Genomic DNA, 24,490 nt, shown 5'->3' on the forward strand with positions numbered 1-24,490 from the left:
GATACAAGGCCTGAAGGAAGAAGGAAAAAATAAAGAATTCATGAGCATCCCTCTCCTCTGCTCCTTGTGAGGGAGCCAAGTAGAGGCAACAAGGTTTCCATCCACTTAAAGGAAATGGGATAAGACTAGAGGCTGTTTTCTCAAAAGGCTTGGTTGCAACAATTTTCTATAAATTGTAGTTGGTCTCAATCATTCATTCAGGGAATATTTTCTGGGTGTCTTTCACTGTGTTAGGCACCAAGCCAAGCATTTGGTCTCCTAAATGGATAAATGGTCCTGGGGATTTTGAGAAGGAAAAACATGATACCTGGATAACAAGACGTAATTTCCACAATCCCTTATGGGTTTTTCTGAAACGCTCAAAGTTTTGAAAACTGAAAACGTGCTCACATCTTGTTAGTGACCTCAACTGATGTGAGGGTTTTTACTGTCTTATGCCACCGATTGTGAATATTCATACATTTGCTGAAGACAAATCAATGTGTTTGATTATTTGCTGCCACCCAGAAGTCTACTGGGGCTGATACACAATATACACTTCACTTACTGCATTTCCTTTCAGATGCCAAAAATCCTGCCTCAGAAACATATCTGGGGGCCAAGGATATCAGATACAGAAACTGCCTTTTATTTCAAAGTCACCCTTGCAAATCTCTATATAGTCTCAAAGACACACTTGTGAAGAAAATCAAATCTTTCTCAAACAGTTAATTATCCAAACCTAGGACGTTATTAGATTTTTTATTTCCTTATATAGGCAAGGAAAAACTGAAAATACATTACATGCAGTAAATGTCCAAGCTGCCACAATGCTTACATGCCTATTCCCATCACCTCATAATGCCTTTATTCTTGAAAATTAGCATGAACACTGGAGCAGGGATAAACCTCCCAGATAACCCAAGTGACTTGCCCAATTGCAAAGAACAAGGTTCCCAGCTGCCAGCATCTTCCATAACAGTGTCTTCCAAACTGTGGGTCACAATACATCAGTTTGTGTAATGAACTCAATTCAGCTGCTACCCTTGTTTTCTTTAAAACAAAAACAAAACCAGAATAGAACAGAAAATAGCATGATCCCATGCAGTAAAGATAAGTATTATTTCATGAAACTTTTGTCTGTTAATATGTGTGTAGGAACAAACACACTTTCTATGCATATTTTCAGCATATTCTGTGGACTGCCATTCTAAAGTTTGGAAATGACTTTTCTACAATAAGTTACTCCATACATTTATTCATTCATTCAACAAATATTTAGTGAAAGACAGCAAGAGAGGCAAGAATGTAGCTGGGGGGTAAAGCCATTATGTAATAGAATTAACCAGTTCTTTGGGGTTGAGGTGCAACTCGGATTAATTAATACCTGCTCTGCCTACCTCTGGCACCCCACTCCAGTACTCTTGCCTGGAAAATCCCATGCGTGGAGGAGCCTGGTGGGCTGCAGTCCATGGGGTCGCTGGGAGTCGGACACGACCGAGCGACTTCACTTTCACTTTTCACTGTCATGCATTGGAGAAGGAAATGGCAACCCGCTCCAGTGTTCTTGCCTGGAGAATCCCAAGGACGGAGGAGCCTGGTGGGCTGCCATCTGTGGGGTCGCACAGAGTCGGACACGACTGAAGCGACTTAGCAGCAGTAGCAGCAGCAGCTGCCTACCTCAATGAGATTACTGGGAGCTTGAAATGCAAGGTATGATGTTAATATTTGGCTTTGGAAACATTCTCAAAACTGAAGGCATTATTTTTTTACAGCACTTAAAGCTTACAAAACATTTTCCCAGAGACTCTCGTTTGATAGGCAACATTATATGGCAATTTTAACAAAAACTGCTTTCCCCATTTTATAGACAAGATAGCAGAGATTAATCGTCTTTTTCAAAGTCACAATGCTAACAACTGTCAGTTCAAACTAGGGCTCTTAATTACGAATTTAAGATTCTTTTTAATATTGTGTATTGGTACCAATTAAATTATTAGCAATTCCACAAATCACCTCTCTTGGGTCAAACCATATTTTTAACAAGACACTCTTAGAGATAATTGTGTAACTGAAAACCATTTTAATTCATAGTATTTTGAGACCCTGTTTGGAAGACAGGCAGCCCTCCTGGGGCCTTTTCTTTTAAAAAAAAACGTATTTATTTTAATTGCAGGCTAATTACTTTACAATATTGTGGTGGTTTTTGCCATACATCAACATGAATCAGCCATGGGTGTACATGTGTCCCCCAATCCTGAACCCCCCTCCCCACGCCATCCCTCTAGGTTGTCCCAGAACACCAGCTTTGAGTGCCATGCTTCATGCATCGAACTTGCACTTTTACATATGGTAATACCCATGTTTCAATGCTATTCTCTCGAATCATCCCACCCTTGCCTTCTCCCATATAGTCCAAAAATCTGTTCTTTATATCTGTGTCTCTTTTGCTGTCTTGCATATAGGGTCATTGTTATCATCTTTCTAAATTCCATATATATCGTTAATATACCATATTGGTGTTTCTCTTTCTGACTTACTTCACTCTGAATAATAGGCTCCAGTTTCCTCCATCTCATTAGAACTGACTCAAGTGCATTCTTTTTTTATAGCTGAGTAATATTCCATTGTGTATATGTACCACAACTTCCTTATCCATTCGTCTGCCAGTGGATATCTTGATTCCTTCCATGTCTTGGCTGTTGTAAACAGTGCTGCAATGAACATTAGGGTACACGTGTCTCTTTCAATTCTGGTTTCCTTGGTGTGTATGCCCAGCAGTGGGATTGCTAGGTCATATGGTAGTTCTATTTCCAGTTTTTTAAGGAATCTCCACACTGGTCTCCATAGTGGCTGTACTAGCTTGCATTCCCACCAACAGTGTAAGAGGATTCCCTTTTCTCCACACCCTCTCCAGCATTTATTTTTTGTAGACTTTTGGATCACAGCCATTCTGACCAGCATGAGATGATACCTCATTGTAGTTCTGATTTGCATTTCTCTGATAATGAGTGATGTTGAGCATCTTTTCATGTGTTTGTTAGCCATCTGTATTTCTTCTTTGGAGAAATATGTTTAGTTCTTTGGCCCACTTTTTGATAGGGTCATTCATTTTTCTGGTATTGAGCTGCATGAGCTGCTTGTATATTTTGGAGATTAATTCTTTGTCAGTTGTTTTATTTGCTATTATCTTCTTCCATTCTGAAGGCTGCCTTTTCACCTTGCTTATAGTTTCTTTCATTGTGCAAAAGCTTTGAAGCTTAATTAGGTCCCATTTGTTTATTTTTGGTTTTATTCCCATTATTTGGGAAGGTGGGTCATAGAGGATCCTGCTGTGATTTATGTCAGAGAATGTTCTGCCTATGCTTTTCTCTAAGAGTTTTATAATTTCTGGTGTTACATCTAGATCTTTAGTCAAGTTTGAGTTTATTTTTGTGTATGGTGTTAGAAAGTGTTCTAGTTTCATTCTTTTACAGGTGGTTGACCAGACTTCCCAGCACCACTGGTTAAAGAGTCTTTTCTCCATTGTATATTTTTGCCTCCTTTGTCAAAGATAGGGGTACCTAGGTGTGTGGATGTATCTCTGGGCTTTCTATCCCGGGGCCTTTTCAATCGCATTTCACGGGGAGTGGCTGAAGAGGTAGAGGCCACCTACAGTCCTACTCAGTGTTCAGCCAAGTCCATGTTCCCAAGAGCTCTGCTAGTGGAGTGTCAGATGATGGTCAGTTCCCCACACTGGGGTATTCACCAGCTGAATCGTGGGCATAAGACACTTTATTTTTCAAAGAGCAGTTGACCTTATAATTGTCTAAGTCATAACTCAGGCCTAGCCCTCTTGGCTAACTCCAGTTCTACCCCTAGCAACCCCGCATCAAGGCAATCTCATTCAGTCCAATGACTTTCGCTGTCATCTCTGTGCTGATTTTACCCAAATTGATATCCCAGCTCAGACCACTCCCCTGTATTCCTGCTCTGCTAGCCAATGTGTACCTCTATTTGAGCATCTTAGAGGCATTTTAAATGAGCCCTTGATATTCTCTCAGACCTGCCCTGCTCCAGACCTGCCCTGTTGGTAAACCAAACCATATTTGGTTTTCCATGAAAACCCTGGACTCACCCTTGCCTCTTTTTCTTTCCCAGCCCTCGTGTATTCATCAGCAAATTCTATGGGTGCTATCTTCATAAGACATATTGAATTCAAATGCTTCTCACCCACTTCTACCCCTATCATCCTCCTTCAAGTCACCATGATCTCTTGATTGGACTGTGGCCCTAGCCTCCTATTTCTACTTCCTCGTTCTACCCACCTCTATTTTCCAAACAGTAACAAGAAAGATGCTTTTCAAATGAAAGCACATGGTGCCAAATGGTGGTTCAGAAACTCACATCACACTGAAACAAAGTCCAAAGTGCTTCTATTCCCCCTTGCGCAGTGCTCTCCATCTTTACTGGTCTCCTTGCTAGCTTTGACCACATTAAGCCAATTCCAACCTCAGGACCTTTGCACTGCTCTCTGCTTGGATTGCATGGCTTCTTCCCTGGTTTTATTCAAATTTCTATTGTAATGTCTCCTTCTTAGGAAAGAGATTCTCAATCTCCTTATACTGTGTTACTTTCCTTCATAGTACTTACCACTTGACCTTGAATTATAGGACTAATTATTGATTTACTTTTAACATCTCCACATCCATAGCAGCAAGAATGTGATGTTTCGTCCAGATCCCCAAAGCTAAGAACAGCACATGGTACATGGCTAATGAATGAGAAAACTTAATCTTACTACATCTTCAACACACCTATGACCCATGTGATATTGGACCCATTTTACAGATTCTCAAACTTATAGCTAGTGAAGACCTCAGGGATGGTCTAAAGCCCATTATTATATAAATGAGGAACCTGGGACTCAGAATAGTAAATTGACTTATCCAAGGCTGGCAAGTAGATGCCAGAGCTAAAATCTAAACTGAGGATTCTTCTCATTCCAAGTTTAGCACCATTTTCACATTACCTAATTAAGGCACATGTTCCTGGCTAGGGAGTCACAAATGCCTATAAACTTAGAATAGTGCCTAGTACTTTTTATAGTAATAATAATTATTATTATAAGAAAAGAGATAATAATAGATGATAGTAAGTAGTCTCATCATCATTCATGAATAGTTACCAACTATATAATATGTTAAATGCTATAAAGAAAACAAAGCAAAAACAAAACTCCCAGAACACAGAGAAAAGCAGTTCAGAGTAACAGCTGACAGCATGGCAGAAAAAGCTGGAATGCCTATATTCAAATCTTGGCTTTACCACTCACTAGTTATCAATTACTCAGCCTCTCTGTGCCTCAGTTATACCATTTATTAAATGAGTATAATTAAAGTATCTTCACAGGGCAGATGTGAGCATTAAAAGCACTTGCGTATGTAAAACATTTAAAATAGTAAGTGCTGTATCCACCTTCATTATTATTACTACTATTTTTATCATGAGCCAAGTGATCAAAGAAGGTACTCAAAGAGCTGGAGGAAGATGTGAACATTTGAAATGGATTCTGAAGAATAAGTAGATGGATAAATTTTGTCTGGGGATAGATGGAGTTGTGACAGGAGTGGTGATGGGAAAACAATACCCCTAGCAGGGAAACAGCCACAGAGAAACACAAAGGTGAGCAGCAGGAAGACACATTGTCAGCACAGCGAGCAGCACCTAGGGCTGGCTTCAGTGGAGGGGTGGGGATAAAAGCTGTGTGAGATGAAGATGGAAAGAGAGATAGATGGTGGCTGGGTCAGAAAGGGCCTGGAAGTGTTGCTGACGAGTTCAGATTTCATTCTTTCAGCAGGCAGGAGCCCCAAGGGTTTCTGCATAGAAGAGTGACATTAAGAATCCTTTTAGAAAGACAGTTTCGTTCTGACAGCATGTAGTGTACATTATCTTGGACTCTACAGCTTGGGTAGAACTGGCTACCAAGCCCATGGGGGAGGGGAAGGATCTGGGGTTCGGGGCCCCCTTTGAAGACACACCTCTGAATCCTGTTTTGATCTGAACTGTCAGGCCTACAAAGAACACACTGGCTTTGCTATTTCTTAATGTGGGGGTCTGTGATCACCTTGAATAATGCAATATTGTTAAGCAAGGTGCTACCTAGGCAACCAGATGCATGCATGGGCTTAGCCTCAGCCTTAGCAGCTGGTATCACAATCACATGAGGGGGTGGGAAGTAGGTCACAAGGCCACCCAGCCATGTTCCAAAGGGCTGAGCTGAACAGGGCACTGACAAATGCCCCACTTTCTGGTCACCTGGGTGGGGCCAAGGGATACACGCTGGGTTCTCCTTAGGCCCCCATTTCCGCTCTTCAGTCAGGGTGTGATTCTGCTTATCAAGTTCATGTGTGGTGTACACACCAGGGATATTTGCTCTCTACCTCATAAAAGGTAAGTTTGTTTTCGGAGAGGGGAAGGGAAAAAAAGTAGAAGTCTCTGAATGTTTACTATGTGCCAGGCACTGTTAGGAGTAATAATAATGTGAAGAAGACATTTATTTGATTATAAGAGTAAGTGGAACAGCCACTACTGAGTGAAAATTACTATTTTCCAAATCATGCCAAAAGCTCTGCTTTAAATGTTTTTTTTTTTTTAACCCTGAAATAAAAAAGGTTAACCCTGTTGTTGGATCAGCCCCATTTTAGAGATAAGGATACTGAAGCCCAAAGAGGTTAATTTATCTTCATCATGAAGGTTATAAGTAGTGAAGGCAGACTGTTCTCCACACATATCTGTTAGGATCCTTTGGTTGCAGGCAATGGTAATCCACACTCTTTCCTAGGAATGTGTTGGAAGGATGAAAAAGTGAAAATGCAAGTGAAAGTCACTCAGTCGTGTCCGATTGTTTGAGACCCCATGGACTATAACTTGCCAGGCTCCTCAGTCCATGGAATTCTCCAGGCAAGAATACTGGAGTGGGTAGCCTTTCCCTTCTCCAGGGGATCTTGCCAACCCAGGGATCGAACCCAGGTCTCCTGCATTGCAGGCAGATTCTTTACCATCAGAGCCACCAGGGAAGCTCAAGGATACTGGGACTCATGGAATTGGCAGGAAGACAGAGAAGACTTGGAAATAGGCAGGCAGTGAGGTGGCTCTGGAGGCTGGAGGCAGGGCCAGGAACCACCGGGTCTCAGTGCAAGGAAGGTCGGGTTAGAGGTGACTGAACAGGGTAGAAATGAACTCCGTTATGTTTCAGATTCTTTACGTCTCAGGTAAAGAGTGTTTCCAACCAGCCTAAAGCTGATCACAAGTCATTCTGGGCCCAGGGGACAGGACACCCAGACTGTAACCCTCTGACCTGTCTGTCTTGACTACCCAGTGGTAACACCTTCCAAATTGGGGTGCTGATGAGAAAGAGAAATGAATGCAGGGAAGTGAGAAAACAGCAAGTGTTCACCATAAATAACCTAGTGTTGGGCAGCTCCCTGCAGGCCTACAAGACCAAGTAAAGACCCTGGAGTCAGCAACAGAGACATCAGTGGTTTAACGGATGGGGAGCTTACTCGTCTGAAGCAAGGTCCTAGAGCAACACCCCACAGTGTGCGGCAGATGGTGGGCAGGACTTAGTGACAGGCCTCGTTCCAGGGGGAAGGGAAGACTGCCGGTTATAGGGTGAAGTGATGTCAGGTTACCAGGGAAACTAGCAGAGGGACACATAAGACCAGTCACTAGCTGGGGCCTGGGGCAAGTATGTAGGAAGGTCAGTCTGGTGAGAAAGGTGTAGGTGAAGCAGGCACTGGTCAGGCAGGGGTTGTACAGAAGGCAAGAGCACAGCCATCTTGAGTGGCCTAACCATACATACACCTAAGTAGATGCATTCTATTGAGCTTATTTCTCAGACTCACTAAGATTCCCCTTCTAGTGCTTCATGCATAAAGGTTGAAAAAGAAATGGTGGGCATTAAATACCAACTTTTATTTGAATTAACCTTTAAGCCTCTACTCATCACACACACACAAAAATACATACACGGTGGTGAAGTTTACACAGCTGCAGGGCACATACACCTACCAACTGGAGGAAGGAAAAACACACACCCACCAAGTATACTGGGTAATCAGTGAAACATGAATGGAATAAACTTGGAAAAATATGCCCAGTTTTTGGCATGTATATTAGATACCATGAAATGTTTTTATTATCCTCTCAAAAATAGATTTCTTTTGAATTGCATTTCAATTACAATTTTAAAGCAGAGCTCATAGCTCATTTGTTGATGTTAATTCATGCCCCCACACAAATACTTGAAGGTAGCTTGTGCTTCTCATCTTAAGAACTCAGACCTACAGTTTTCATCACTGAGTGACTTTTATCTACCCATTTACTGTTATCTACAATAAAGCAAGTCATAATTGCTACAAGGAAGATCATAATGATTAAATGACTATCTGACATACTACATTACTATTTGGATGGCTTTACAACCAGATAACGGCTGAGAGAGATGAAGGTAGCTGGAGTGTCAGGGAGGGGACCTCTCCACCAAGTGACCCTCTCTGTCAAACAGTGCCTCGTGGTCCTTGGCGGCTTTTACTGATGGGATTGGGTTAGCTCTCTCTCATTAGCCGCTACAAGAACATGGCCTGCTATTCCAGAAAGGTTTCTCGGCGTGATGATAAACACACATGGCTGAAGGGTTCATGTTCGGGAATAATTTAGAAACTTCTCAACAGTGTACTCACTCTTAGAGGGATTTCCTTCCCTGGTCCCCCACTGCACTTTACTCTGCTATCACCCTCTTCCTACCCTACCCTCTTTCCCCTTTCCAGGAATACCTCCTCCCCATCCACTCAGCAGTGCCAGGTAAACAGTATTCAACAATCAACATGACTTCTCCAACCTCAAATAAGCTAGTCCCTCCATTCCCAGAATTCCCAGTGATTTCTAGCTGGGATCATCATTTGTTTGCTCACCTGTCTAGCCCAGGTATGGCTCCCTTTGAAAACCACAAATCCGGTACTGTCACTCTTCTTTAAAAATATCTCTATTAAAGGAAGTGGCAAACAAGAGCCCTTTGATATCTGGCTGCAATCCACCTCCCTGACTTTTCCCACCAGCCATGATTCTATCAAGTCCCACTTACTGCTACCCTATACTTGCTCTCCCTCACCTCTCTTTTGTCTGCTCCTGGCCCCAGCTCACAAGTCCCTGACTGGGAAGCCCCCTGCCATCCCAGAGCAGAGTAAGAGCTGGCGCCTGGCAGTCACACAGCATTCTGGGTAACCCTTAATTAGAACATCATATGTTGCATCACCATCACCTGCCTCCCCACAGACTGAGGCCTCTTTGCAGTCAAGAGTCCACCTCATTCACCTTTGCTTCTCCAGAGCCAAGTACAGCTCCTCAACCAGAGTGGGTGCCCCCCAAATATTTGAGAAATAAAGGAATTTCAGTTCCCATGAATCTAAAAAAATATATACATGTTGTCTACAAATATGATATTTGTAATACAAAATTGTAGTAAGATAGCCATCAATTTATTATTAAACCTAAATCTCTAAATCCCATTTTAGCATCACGTTTAGGGGGAAAAAAAGACCAGTTTTACATAAACTTGATGTGTACAGAGAGGGCACAGGATAGCTCCTATAGAGTTATCAAAATAGTTTTTGTATTTAAGCTCATTTTTATCACTTAAAATGAGCACTTCCTTCATCATCTAGGCATATATTCCATTCAGCACTTCCATCCTCTGAGGTCTTGCAGAATCACTGCTCCAGACGGACATACAGGACTGTCACCTGGAGATACACATATACTTAGAACTTCCCCAGACTGAGTGTGGGCATCTATAGGGTCCATGCAATGTGGGGCTGACCACACAACTGATGCTCACTTGGCGGAAGTCCTCCAGCCTCCGCAATCCCAGCCACGTACCACGAACCCATGCCTTCATGAGAGTCCTTCCCATCCATGTGCAACTGTACAGCTTCCTGTGCATTTCCACAGTCTTTTTCTAAATCTGTGTTCGCCTCTGTAATTTCTAGATAACATTTCAGCAATTTCAAGTTTGTAACCTAATGATTCTAATGCCATTCTCTAAGATGACTCTTTTTTTTTTTTTTAATGATTTATCTTTCTCAGAGTTACCATGGCGGTTCCCCTCTCTGGTATTACTTTCGACAGGCAAACTTTGATTATTACATGCCCTAGGGGATGTGCTGAAATTTCAGTTAAGTGAGATTTCAGGTAATTGGAAGAGTTTATAATGTGATCCATAGTAGCTGGGGGGTATGTGAAATTCGCTGACAGTCTTGGTTAACTGGAGTTATGAATAACAAAGGTTCGTCTGAATATCTATTTCAATCCTTTAGCTCCTGTTATTTATCTTTTCTCCCTTCTCACCATCTTCTCGCTCTCCAAAGAGTATAACTTAATACTTTTAAGGCTGATAAAGATGAGAAAACGAAAAGCAAAAAAGATCGGCTTTCCATCCAGTTGGCCATACGTGGGCTAGGAAACCCCCTTGAATTTGCTGAAGAGAGCAAATATTTTTAAAAATCATTGCTTGCCTGGAGTGAATGTGCTCTCTCCCTCATGCTAGATTATCTTTGTAACTTTACCTCGGGCCAAGATGCTGAGGGTGGGACATACAATGCTGGTTTGCAGTTCAGCATGGAGCATTAAAACCACCCATGTCCTGGAACTCTGCTCAGTGTTATGTAGCAGCCTGAATGGGAGGGGGGGGTCCTGGGAAGAATGGATACATCTATATATATATGGCTGGGTGCCTTCACTGTTCATCTGAAACTATCACAACATTGTTAATTGGCTACACCCCAATACAAAATAAAAAGTTTAAAGTTTGGGCGGGGTGGTGGGGGGGAACTACCCATGTATCTGAGGTTCTTTCTTGAACCTGTGATACACTAGACACAGGTGACAGCCCACGTCACTAACCCTCACATGCTAATGCCAATGCTACGCAACGATATTATAACACATAACATTCACACTGGGAATGTCATGATATTAGTAGGTTCTGTGGTTACTCCATTATATGATGATAATTTGATTCAGTTGCAGAGGGCTCCCCCTGTGGGCTGGGTGACAGTAAACAGGCAGCCAAGCAAGGACAACATTTTGGTCAATCTATCTTTAAAAGCTGTAAAGATGCTGTGGCTCCACTTCCTTTTCTCTCAAAAAAGAAATCATAAAAAGACCCCAACATTCCCCAATATGGCACCCCCATCCCTACCTATCAGATCTTAACCTCTCAGCTCTGACTCCAAATATCAGAAGCAGAGGGACCGGTGGCAATGCCTTCACTTTATAGATGTGCCAGGAGTACAAAGGGGTGGCATTTGCTAACAGAGTTGCTTCCTGGACCATCATGTAGCAAGAGAGAACTGGGGGGATGCAAAGGTGCCATTAATAAAAGCAACATGGCAGGTGGGATTTAGGGTGCGATGTGGCTTCGGGGAAGGCAATGGCACCCCACTCCAGTACTCTTGCCTGGCAAATCCCATGGGCGGAGGAGCCTGGTAGGCTGCAGTCCATGGGGTCGCGAAGAGTCGGACACGACTGCATGACTTCACTTTCACTCTTCACTTTCATGCGTTGGAGAAGGAAATGGCAACCTACTCCAGTGTTCTTGCCTGGAGAGTCCCCAGGACGGGGGAGCCTGGTGGGCTGCCGTCTATAGGGTTGCACAGAGTCAGACACAACTGGAGCGACTTGGCAGCAGCAGCAGCAGTGGGTTCACTGCCGTAACCTATCACTGGCTGGACTATGCAAACCCCTGTACCCACTCTGAGCTTCCGTTTCCTCCTTTATAAACATCGGTATGAATAACCATCATCATTTTGAAAGCTACTCTCTGCCCAAAGATGATTCATCATTTTGCATGTATAAATCATTAATCCCTATCACAACTCCAAAAGGTAGACATCATTACCCTCTTTTACAGATAGGGAAATCAAGATGCTAAGAGGTTTTTTTTTTTTTTTTTAAAAAAAAAGCATGCAGCCTGTAAGTGGCAAAGGTGGGATTTGAACACAGGCCTGTGCCATGCCTTTTCTGCTGCAGTGCCCTGTCTCTCTTACAGAAGAGTCTACAGATTTCATAAGACAACACGTTTAAAAAAAAAAAAAGAGCACTCAATAAAATCCAAAGGGATCAATCATTAATTATCACAGTATCGGAAGAATCAAGAGAACTGTGTCTGTCCCCATTCAAAGAAAGAAAACAATCTTTGTTCCTAAGTTCGTCAGCAGACCTTGCCTTTCTGAAAGATAGTATCTCCCTGATGGGATGAACAGTTCCCTAAGAGGGTCAGAGTGCTCAAGATGAAGATTCAATTCAAGATGGAGCATTTTGTGGGAATATTCCCTGGCTCCCTTCGCTCTGAAACCTGAGTCAGGTGCAGATACTCTAAAGCAAGGAGGGGTTCCATCCCCATCTGCCCCACAAGGCAGTCATCTGCAGACTAGAAATCTTGAAACCAGCCATGCAAATCCATCACCATTTTAATTATCCAAGTAAATAGAGCTCTTACCACCATCTGCCAGGATTTCAACCAATTGTGATCGTTAAGCTCCCCCAGTGGTTCTTTCTGGATGAGAACCAGAGAGTCATTGCTAAAGAGCCACTTGGGCCCAAATTTCTACCTACAGGATGAAGGTGTGCTCAGCTGAGTCTCATGGCTGGAAGGTGTTTTTTTTCCTCCTCTCTACTTCTTGCTCATATTTTTCTGAGCACCGTTAATTTCCTCCTTCAAATTAACTATCCTCATCGTTCTTTCTTTCCACCGACTCCAGGCAGTACTGATTAGTGAGAAATTTTCCTCACCAAGAACTGTCAGCTTGGAACTCAGCCCCACAGTAAAAAGTGAGGTAGATTCATTCTGGAACACGAGTGGGTGTGCAATCCTGGTGACTCAAATTACTGGAGATTCAGAGACCAGACTAAATTGTAAACACTTGTTAAGGCAGGGACTCTGTCCAGGTCTGTTTCTCTGACTAATAACTGTGCAAATGAGTTGATTATGTTAGTGAAGGGCTCCTGTGGGCGACCTGAGTTAATTATGGCTTTCAGGGAAGATGGCAAAAACCTCACTGGCTACAAACCACTAGTGGACCACAAGGCAGTGTTGGGAATAATTGTATCGATACTGGCTTTTCTTGACAGTCAGTTTGTCCACCACCAACACTACTTTTGTCATCACCGCTTATCAGGATAGCATTTAAATGATAATAAAGTGTTTACTCTTCTGCAAGAACAGAATTAAAACCCGACACCTAAAAGATTCCTTGAAGAAGGACACCCAGACATTACTGTTACAGGCAATGTCAAGGTTTGGACATCTCTCTTTTAGTAAAGAAAATTCGGTGATAATCAGTATCACCACAGACAGAAGCAACAAACTGCTAATTGCTAGATATAAGATCAGGCTGACCACTCCAAAAGGAGATAACATTTCAGAGGCAGCGAGACCTAAAAGGATATGGAGGGCAGTGGGTATGCTGAGTAAGACTCTGACCTTGAGACCAGGTACTACCACCGAAGCATCAGTCAAAACACAGATGTCCTCTAGTGACTGTGTACCAGGCACTTCATACATGTGAGCTCATTTGTCCCACAATGAGACCCCAGGAGTAGGTACTTCTGTGATCCTCTGTGTGTGCATGCCAGCTAAGTTGCTTCAGTCCAACTCTTTTTGACCCTCTGGACTGTGGCCTGCCAGGCTCCTCTGTCCATGGGATTTCCCAGGCAAGAATACGGAACTGGGTTACCATGTTCTTCTCCAGGGAATCTTCCCGTCCCAGGGATTGAACCCACGTCTCTTACATCTCCTGCATTGGCAGGCGGGTTCTTTACCACTAGTGCCACCTGGAAAGCCCCTGTGATCCCCTTTATACATATAAAGTGCTATCAGTAAGATGGAAGCAGAAGTGTCCTTTGGGACTTCTGTGAAGTTTCTTTAAGAGGAAAGATACACTCCTTTATATGGACCCCTGACAAGTAGTGAGCCACCATATCAGCTCAGTCTACCTCCAGACTTACTGTGTGTATGGCTGTTAGCATAATGGAGGCATCTTGAGTCCTTAAAGTTTCTCCTGTCCTTTTGCTGACCCTACCCAGAACTGTCCTGTGCAATAAGTCACTTCTCTGTCATCAAGGGCTTTGTAGTTAATAGATATTGTTTAATAAGCATTGGGACCAGGTGGCCTCTATGCTCTGTTAGTCCCCAAACAATGATGAAGACTTTCACTGACGTATTCCCTGTGCCCACGAAATTAGTTACTCATTCATGCATGTCCTGTTTCCCAGCACCTACCCCAAAACCCTTTTAACTATGAAATTGTCCCCTGGCCCCGAGGTGGTACAGGTGCAGCTGCAAATGCTTCCAGATCATCATCTCCCTTATCCCACCCTGTTAGTAAATTACCCTATAATAAACTGATCCATTGGCAACCCACTTCAGTATCCTTGCCTGGAAAATCTCATGGACAGAGGAGCAAAGAGTCCGGCATGACTGAGTAACTAACACTTACTTACTTACTTAAACTGATTCATTGACTCCATGGAACTGTCTGTCTCATTTTCTGGTCTCAAGATGCCTTCTCAGTTTGGTGGGCACTTTTTAGTTTCCTCTGTCCTACAATGTAAGTGAGAAATACAGATAATTCTACCTTATTTAAACTACTGTTATTTCTGATATGAATTAAAAGTAATACTAAATAATATACTGATATGCCCCCCAAACAACTGATACTGAGGAAATTACAGAAAGAAACAAACCAGTCCCATCAAAAATAGTAAAATAGAGAACAAGATGGCAGAGAAGTAGGTGGACGTGGAGTACATCTCTCTCCATGGATACATCAGGAATACACCTTCAGACATAGAAGTTCATGTAGAACACCACCTGAGAGCGGACAGGAATGCCTGACCAGAGGAAAAGAATATATAGAACCGCGCAAAACCTGGTAGAACAAGGACCTAGGGGGAAAAACAGGAGTGTTAGTAGGACTGGACCTGCCCTCGGCGGGTGGGGGAACTGAGACAGGGGTCCGATCCCCACATCGGGGCAACTGTCTGAGTCAGAAGAGAAACATTTAAGGGTGAGAGTGAAACAGCTGATCTGTGGCAGCCTAAATGGAATGAGAATCAGACAGTCCTTGCCGTAGCCATACATACCCCGGACAGGGACGAGGGACCCCTGGAAGGTGCAGCAGCTGGGAGCTGGAGTTTGGGGAGTATGGAGGGATCACAGGGCGAGGGCTGCTGTTGACTGTGGAGAGACGGATTGGGGGGAGGTGAGGGAGGAGATTGTGGTGGGAAACAGCTGCGGAGGAAGGCCGGGCAGCCATGGAAGCAAGGTGATATTGCTGAGTCACGTGTAGGGGGTGGAGCCATCACCACAGCCGCTCTCTCCCCACATGCCAGCATCGATTGGCAGCTGAACAATAGAGAGGCTGGCCCATCAAATGCCTGAGGCACTGAACTACAGAGCAGGACCCCACCCAGGTGCTCCTTTAAGTGACTGATGCACTGAACTACAGAGTAGGATCCCAGCTGGGGGGGGCCCCCTCTATGTCCCTGAAGCACCAAACAACAGAGAAGGACCCCAGGAAAGGGAGCCCTCTACGTGCCTAAATGAGTGGAGCTACAGAGAAAGACTGGAGCGTATTGGCCAATACTGGTTTTCATACCTTTCTAGAGCACTATATTTTCTGCTGTCCTAATTGCCAACCCCCTGAGTACCTGGTGCTGCCAGAACCCCTGTGACCCAAGAAGCTGCACCACTTCCACACCTGGCCCTCACAGGGGCAAACTCAAGTCCTCCAGGGCAGCCTCAGGAGCAAACCCCAGTGGACAACCCACATGCAGAGGTGGAAATAAAACCACAATTGAAACCCAGGGTCAGTGAAGACCCAAAACCTTCCCACCAGCTGTACAACCTGCAAATTAAATCCACATGATCAGCTAGGCAGACTCTGTGTCTATGGAATATATAAAAGGTCACTGAGAACTCCCACAAAAGAAAACACACTAGTTCTGATAGCTGTGGACATTGGAGGCAAGAACACACAGGAGAAGGACCAGATTAGAATCTGAGCTGCCCGCACAGCGGGTCCAGAGATCAGCACAGTGTTGGAGGGCATCCTAGGGAGGTGAGGTGGACTATGACTGCCAGCGAGGGAAAAGACTCTGACAGCAGTGACTCAAGAAAAACATTTATTATTCTTATCTTTTGACTTGCTCTGTAGATTCTTTCTGATTTTTTTCTTTTTCTTTCCTTTTTACCCCCCTCTGTTGTAGTTGTCGATTTTATTGGCACTATGAAATCTAATTAGGCTTTTGAGCTTTTTATTTCTCAGTCACATTTTTTATTGCTGTTATAAACCCCTGCCTCTACATTGGGCTTTTGCAGTTCTTTTCCTTTTTTTTTTCCTCTCTCTTTTTTTAATTTTAATTTTTAAACCTATTATTATTTTTTCTATATTTATTCCTTTGTTTGCTTTTTCTACTGTTCTTTTCCCCTTGCAGTTAATCTTTAATGTATATAAATCTTCTTAATCTACCTCTATTTAACTTAGCATATCTATCCTTTCTTTCTTTTCTTTCTTCCCTTTCCTCTCAACATTTTGTTAGTTTTATTTTCATTGCTTTATTCCCCAATTGGCACCTTGCTCTAGTTTTGCTTTCCAGTTTGTGCTTCAGTTAATTTTGTTCTGGCAGATATAATTTTTGGTTTCCTTTGTTCACTGGGTTGGTCTATTGCACTTTATTTTTGTTGGACTGTTTTGATTTTGCTTATGGGTGTATGTGTATATGTGTATATTCAGTCACACTTTTTATTGTTGCTATAAACCTCTGCCTCTACATTGAGCTTTTGCAGCTCTGTGGAATTTTCCTTTTTTTTTCTTTTTTCTTTCTTCTTCTGTTTTCTTTTTTGTTTTATAATTTTAATTTTTTTAAAAAACCTACTATATTTTTTCTATATGTATTCCTTTGTTTGCCTTTCCTCCTGTCCTTTTCCCCTTGCAGTGAATCTTTAATGTATATAAATCTTCTTCATCTACCTCTATTTAACTTTGCATATCTATTCTTTCTTTTCTTTCTTTCCTTTCCTCTCAACATATTGGTTAGTTTTGTTTTCATTGATTTATCTCCCACTTGGCAACTTGCTTTAGTTTTGTTTTCCAGTTTGTTCTTTAGTTAGTATTGTTCTTAACTGGTAAATATAGCCTTTGATTTACTTTCTTTGCCAGGTCAATCTACTGTACTTTATTTTTGTTGGACTGTTTTCACTTTGCTCATGGGTGTATATGTGTATGTGTATATTCCATTATTTTAATTATTATTTGCCTGATTTTGTAACTGACATTTGTCTGGGGTTCATCTTTGGTTTCTCATTTTTGGATATTTGTTTTAATCTCACTTAATGCCATAACAAACCACTTGTGGAAACTTTGTTCATGACCAGAGATCAAGCTCTGAGCCTCTGGAGTGGGAGCACTGACTCCAAGGCCCTAGGCTACCAGAGGACTAACCCTAGGGAGTCTCAAATAGTGAGAACTCACACAAAGGAAACCACCTGAATACAAGACCCAGCATCACCCAACCACCAGTAGCCCCCTGTGCAGGACAACTCATCTAAATAACAAACAAAGCAAAAATACAAACCCAATCATCAGCAGACAGGATTACCACCTCACTCAGCCTTGCACATCAGAGGAAAAACAAACAAAAACTCAGCACAAATCTCACCCTATATGAAGCTTACACAAACCTCTGGACCAAACTTAGGAGGGCAGAAACCAAAAGGAAGAAAGAATTCAACCTTGAAGCCTGGGAAAAGGGGACCTCAAACACAATAACTTAAAAGAAAATAAGGAAAAGGCAAAGAAATACCACACAAATGCAGGAACAAACTAGAAACACATAAGTCCAAATAAATGAACAGGAAATAGGCAAACTACCTGAAAAAGAATTCAGAATAATGAGAGTAAAGATGATCAAAAACCTTGAAAACAAAATGGAGAAAATACAATAATCAATTAACAAAGACCTAGAAGAATTAAAGAATAAACTTACAGAGACAAACAACACAATTACTGAAATTAAAAATACTCTAGAAGGAATCAATAGCAGAATATGTGAAGCAAAAGAACGAATCAGTGAGCTGGAAGAGATAATGGTGGAAATAACTTCTGAAGAGCAGACTAAAGTAAAAGGAATGAAAAGAATTGAGGAGAGTCTCAGAGACCTCTGGGACAATATCAGATGCACCAATATTTGAATTATAGGGGTCCCAGAAGAGGAAGAGAACAAGAAAGGGTACGAGAAAATTTTTGAAGAGATTATAGTTGAAAATTTCCCCAACATGGAAAAGGAAATAGTCAATCAAGTCCAAGAGGCACAAAAAGTCCCATACAGGATAAACCCAAGGAGAAACACACCAAGACACATACTAATCAAACTAACAAAGACTAAACACAAAGAAAGAATATTAAAAAGCAGCAAGGGAGAAGCAATAAGTAACATAAAAGGGAAACCCCATATACTTAACAACTGATCTTTCAGCAGAAACTCTGCAGGCCAGAAGGGAATGGCAGGATATATTTAAAGTATTGAAAAGGGAAAATCTACAACCAAGGTTACAGTACCTGGCAAGGATCTCATTCAAAATTGATGGAGAAATAAAAAGCTTTTCAGACAGCAAAAGTTAAGAGAATTCAGTACCACCAAACCAGCTTTACAACAAATGATAAAGGGACTTATATAGTCAAGAAATACAAGAGAAGGAAAAAAATCTACAAAATCAACCCCAAATGATTAAGAAAATGGCAATAGGAACATATATATCAACAATTACTTTAAATGTAAATGGATTAAATGCTCCAACCAAAAGACACAGACTGGCTGAATGGATACAAAACAAGATCCATATATATGCTGTCTACAAGAAACCCACTTCAGACCTAAAGACACATATAGACTGAAAGTGAGAGGAGAGAAAAATATATTCCATGCAAATAGGAAGCAAAAGAAAGCTGGAGTAGCAATCCTCATATCAGACAAAACAGACCTTAAAATAAAGAAGATTACAAGAGATAAGGAAGGATACTACATAATGATCAAGGGATCCATCCAAGAGGAAGACATAACAATTGTAAATATCTATGCACCCAACACAGGAGCATCTCAATACATAAGACAAACACTAACAGACATAAAAGGAGAAATTGATAGTAACACAATAATAGTAGGAGATTTCAACATCCCACTCACACCAATGGACAGATCATCAAAACAGAAAATTAATAAGGAAACACAAGTCTTAAATGATACATTAGATGTGATGGATCTCATTGATACCTTCAGGACATTCCATCCAAATACAGAAGAATACACTTTCTTCTCAAGTGCACATGGAACATTCTCCAGGATAGACTACATCTTGGGTCACAAATCAAACCTCAGTAAATTTAAGAAAATTGAAATGATATCAAGCATCTTCTCTGACCACAATGCTAAGAGAGGCTATCAATTACAAGAAAAAAGCTGTAAGAAACACAAACAGATGGAGATTAAACAACACATTTCTAAATAACCAACAGATTACTGAAGAAATCAAAAAGGAAATAAAAAAATTTCCAGAAACAAATGACAATGAAAACACAACAACTCGAAACCTATGGGATGCAGCAAAAGCAGTTCTAAGAGGAAAGCTTATATCAATACAATTCTATCTCAAGAAACAAGAAAAACATTGAATAGACAACCTAACTTTATACCTAAAACAAGTGGAAAAAGAAGAATTAAAAAAACCCCAAAATTCATAGAAGGAAAGAAATCATAAAGATCTGAGCAGAAATAAATGCAAAATGAAAGAAACAATAAAAAAGATTAATAAAACTAAAAGCTGGTTCTTTGAGAAGATAAAGAAAATTGTCAAGCCTTTAGCCAGACTCATCAAGAAAAAAAGAGAAGAATCAAATCAACAAAATTAGAAATGAAAAAGGAGAGGTTGCAACAGACAATGCAGAAATACAAAGGATTATAATAAGAGACTATTATAAACAACGATATGGCAATAAAATGGATAACCTGGAAGAAATGGACAGATTCTTAGAAAATTTCAATCTTCTAAGACTGAGCCAGGAAGCAATAGAAATTATGAAAAACCCAATTACAAGCACTGAAATTGAAGCTGTGATCCAAAATCTCCCAAAAAACAAAAGCCCAGGACCAGATGGCTTCACAGAATTCTATCAAACATTTAGAGAAGAGCTAATGCCTATCCTTCTAAAACTCTTTCAAAAAACTGCAGAGGAAGAAACACCTTCAAACTCATCCTACGAGGCCACCATCACCCAGACAAAGACAACACAAAAAAAGAAAACTAAAGACCAATATCACTGATGAACATAGATGAAAAAATCCTCAACAAAATTTTAGCAAACAGAATTTGGCAACACATCAAAAAGCTGATACACATGATAAAGTTGGGCTTCTTCCAGGAATGCAAGGATTCTTCAATATATACAAATCAATCAATGTGATACACCATATTAACAAATTGAAAGATAAAAACGATATGATCATCTCAATAGATGCAGAAAAAGCCTTTGACAAAATTCAGCACCCATTTATGATTAAAACTCTTCAGAAAATGTGCATACGAGGAACCTACCTCAACATAGTAAAGGCTATATATGATAAGCCTACAGCAAACATTATTCTCAATGGTGAGAAACTGAAAGCATTCCCCTTAAGATCAGGAACCAGACAGGGGTGTCCACTTTCACCACAATTAAACATAGCTTTGGAAATCCGAGCTACAGGAATCAGAGAAGAGAAAAAAAAGGAATCCAGATTGGAAAAGAAGAAGCAAAGCTCTCACTGTTTGCAGATGACATGATACTGTACATAGAAAACCCTAAAGATAGTATCAGAAAATTACTAGAGCTAATCAGTGAATTTAGCAAAGTTGCAGGATACAAAATCAATACACAGAAATCACTTGCATTTCTATATACTAACAATGAAAAATCAGAAAGAGAAATTAAGGAATCAATCCCATTCACCATTGCAACAAAAAAATTAAATATTTAGGAATAATCTTTCCTAAGGAGATGAAAGAACTGTACACAGAAAATTATAAGACACTGATGAAAGAAATCAAAGATGACATAAACAGATGGAGAGATATTCCATGTTGCTGGGTAGGAAGAATCAATATTGTGAAAATGGCTATACTACCAAATGCAATCTACAGATTCAATGTGATCCCTATCAAATTATCAATGGCATTTTTCACAGAACTAGAACAAAAAATTTCACAGTTCATATGGAAACACAAAAGACTCCGAATAGCCAAAGCAGTCCTGAGAAAGAAGAATGAAGCTGTAGGAAACAACCTTCCTGACTTCAGATTATACTACAAAGCCTCAGTCATCAAGACAGGATGGTACTGGCACAAAAGCAGAAATATAGAACAATGGAACAAGATAGAAAGCCCAGAAATAAACCCATGCACCTATGGGTACCTTATTTTTGACAAAGGAGGCAAGAATATATGGGCAAAGATAGCCTCTTCAATAAATGGTGCTGGGAAAATTGGACAGATACATGTAAAAGAATGAAATTAGAACACTTCCTAACACCATACACAAAGATAAACTCAAAATGGATTAAAGAGCTAAATGTAAGAGCAGAAACTATAAAACTCTTAGAGGAAAACATAGGCAGAACACTTGATGACATAAATCAAAGCAAGATCCTCCATGGCCCACCTCCTAGAGTAACAGAAATAAAAACAAAAGTAAACAAGTGGGACCTAATTAAACTTAAGAGCTTTGCACAGAAAAGGAAACTACAAGCAAGGTGAAAAGACAACCCTCAGAATGGGAGAAAACAATAGCAAATGAAACAACAGACAAAGGATTAATTTCCAAAATATACAAGCAGCTGATACAACTCAATGCCAGAAAAACAAACAACCCGATCAAAAAGTGGGAAAAAGACATTTCTCCAAAGAAGACATACAGATGGTTAACAAACACATGAAAAGATGCTCAACATCACTCATTATTAGAGAAATGCAAAACAGAACTAATGAGATATCACCTCACACTGGTCAGAATGGCTATCATCAAAGTCTACAAACAATAAATGCTGGAGAGGGTGTGCAGTAAAGGGAACACTCTTGTACTATTGGTGAGAATGTAGACTGATACAGCCCCTATGGAAGACGGTATGGAGATCCATTAAAAAACTAGAAATAAAACCACTTTATGACCCAGCAATCCCATTCCTAGGCATATACCCTGAGGAAACCAAAATTGAAAAAGACACTTGTATCCCATTGTTCATTGCAGCACTATTTACAATAGCTAGAACATGGAAGCAACCTAGACGTCCATTGACAGATGAATGGATAAAGAAGTTGTGGTACATATACACAATGGAATATTACTCAGCCATAAAAAGAAACACATTTGAGTCAGTTCTGATGAGGTGGCTGAACCTAGAACCTATTATACAGAGTGAGGTGAGTCAGAATGAGAAAAATAAATATCTTATTCTAACACATATATACAGAATCTAGAAAAATGGTACTGAAGAATTTATTTACAGGGCATCAGTGGAGAAACAGACATAGAGAATAGATTTATGGACATGGGGAGAGGGGAGGAGAGGGTGAAAGGTATGGAAACAGTAACATGGAAACTTAAATTACCATATGTAAAATAGATAGCCAACAGGAATTTTTTGTATGGCTCAGGAAACTCAAACAGGGGCTCTGTATCAATCTAGAGGGTGGGATGGGGTGGGAGATGGGAGGGAGGTTCAAAAGGGAGGGGATATATGCATACCTAGAGTACATTATGAGAAATGCTGGGCTGGAAGAAGCACAAGCTGGAATCAAGATTGCCAGGAGAAATATCAATAACCTCAGATATGCAAATGATACCACCCTTATGGCAGAAAGTGAAGAGAAGCTAAAGAGCCTCTTGATGAAAGTGAAAGAGGAGAATGAAAAGGTTGGCTTAAAGCTCAACATTCAGAAAACTAAGATCATGGCATCTGGTCCCATCACTTCATGGGAAGTAGATGGGGAAACAGTGGAAACAGTGTCAGACTTTATTTTTGGGGGCTCCAAAATCACTGAAGATGATGACTGCAGCCATGAAATTAAAAGACGCTTACTCCTTGGATGGAAAATTATGACCAACCTAGATAACATATTAGAAAGCAGAGACATTACTTTGCCAACAAAGGTCCGTCTAGTCAAGGCTATGGTTTTTCCAGTGGTCATGTGTGGATGTGAGAGTTGGACTGTGAAGAAAGCTGAGTGCCAAAGAATTGATGCTTTTGAACTGTGGTGTTGGAGAAGATTCTTGAGAGTCCCTTGGACTGCAAGGAGATCCAACCAGTCCATCCTAAAGGAGATCAGTCCTGGGTGTTCATTGGAAGGACTGATGCTGAAGCTGAAACTCCAGTACTTTGGCCACCTCATGTGAAGAGTTGACTCATTGGAAAAGACTCTGATGCTGGGAGGGATTGGGGGCAGGAGGAGAAGGGGACAACAGAGGATGAGATGGCTGGATGGCATCACCGACTCGATGGACATGAGTTTGAGTGAACTCTGGGAGTTGCTGATGGACAGGGAGGCCTGGAGTGCTGTGATTCGTGGGGTCGCAGAGAGTCAGACACCACTGAGCGACTGAACTGAACTGATGGCTGATTCATGTTGAGGTTTGACAGAAAACAAGAGAATTCTGAAGCAATTATCCTTCAATAAAAAAATAATTAAAAAAAATAGTAAAACACCTGGGAATAAATCTAACTAAGGAGGTAAAAAACCATTACTTGGAAAACTATAAGACACTGATGAAAGAAATTGGAGATAATACAAACAGTTAGAAAGATAATACTATGTTCATGGATTGGAAGAATCAACATTGTTAAAATGATTACCACCCAAAGCAATTTACAGATTCAATGCAAGCCCTGCAAAAATACCAATGGCATTTTGCACAGAACTAGAATAATTCTAAAATTTATGAGGAAACACAAAAGACTTTGAATAGCCAAAACAATCTTGAGAAAGAACAAGGTAGTGAAAGTGAAAGTGAAGTCGCTCATCCATGTCCAACTCTTTGTGACCCCATGGCCTATAGCCAAGCAGGCTCCTCTGTCCATGGGATTTTCCAGGCAAGAATACTGGAGTGGGTTGCCAATTCCTTCTCCAGGAGATCTTCCTGACCCAGGGATTGAACCTGGGTCTCCCACATTGTAGGCAGACACTTGACCATCTGAGCCACCAGGAAGTCCATTGGCAGGTTGGTATAAACCCCCTACAGGGTTTCTGCCATAAGCCATATGAGGTCACTACAGAACCGCAGAGCAGGGCTCCTCACTTGCTTTGAGCAGGGTGTGTCATTCATTTACACAAGCACAGTGTAGAGTTAGTAAAGTACAGCAGAAAACATGTTTGCTAGGAGAACAA

The 24,490-nt window shown here is 41.1% G+C and overlaps 1 protein-coding gene across 7 annotated transcripts in view; it reads right to left on the reverse strand.

Moving 5' to 3' along the window:
- CCDC149 (coiled-coil domain containing 149) overlaps nucleotides 1-24,490 on the reverse strand; it is a 118,909-nt gene that overhangs the window by 76,042 nt on the left and 18,377 nt on the right. For 2 of the 7 annotated variants that reach the window (XR_008717013.1, XM_055588154.1), the window contains exon 1: nucleotides 15,163-16,374. The exons of 1 other annotated variant lie outside the window; for it this stretch is intronic. Coding sequence is in view for 3 of the 6 variants with exons in the window: in XM_055588154.1 (XP_055444129.1) it covers nucleotides 15,163-15,414 (252 nt within the window). In the remaining 3 variants the exon portion in view is untranslated. Of the gene's footprint in view, nucleotides 1-12,517; nucleotides 12,616-14,524; nucleotides 14,621-15,162; nucleotides 17,981-24,490 lie in introns of those variants that run through there. 4 more of the 7 variants (XM_055588159.1, XM_055588160.1, XM_055588157.1 and 1 more) reach the window with 4 other exon arrangements.

This window comes from Bubalus kerabau, chromosome 7 (assembly GCF_029407905.1).
Source record: "Bubalus kerabau isolate K-KA32 ecotype Philippines breed swamp buffalo chromosome 7, PCC_UOA_SB_1v2, whole genome shotgun sequence".
Classification (NCBI taxonomy): Eukaryota; Metazoa; Chordata; class Mammalia; order Artiodactyla; family Bovidae; genus Bubalus; species Bubalus kerabau.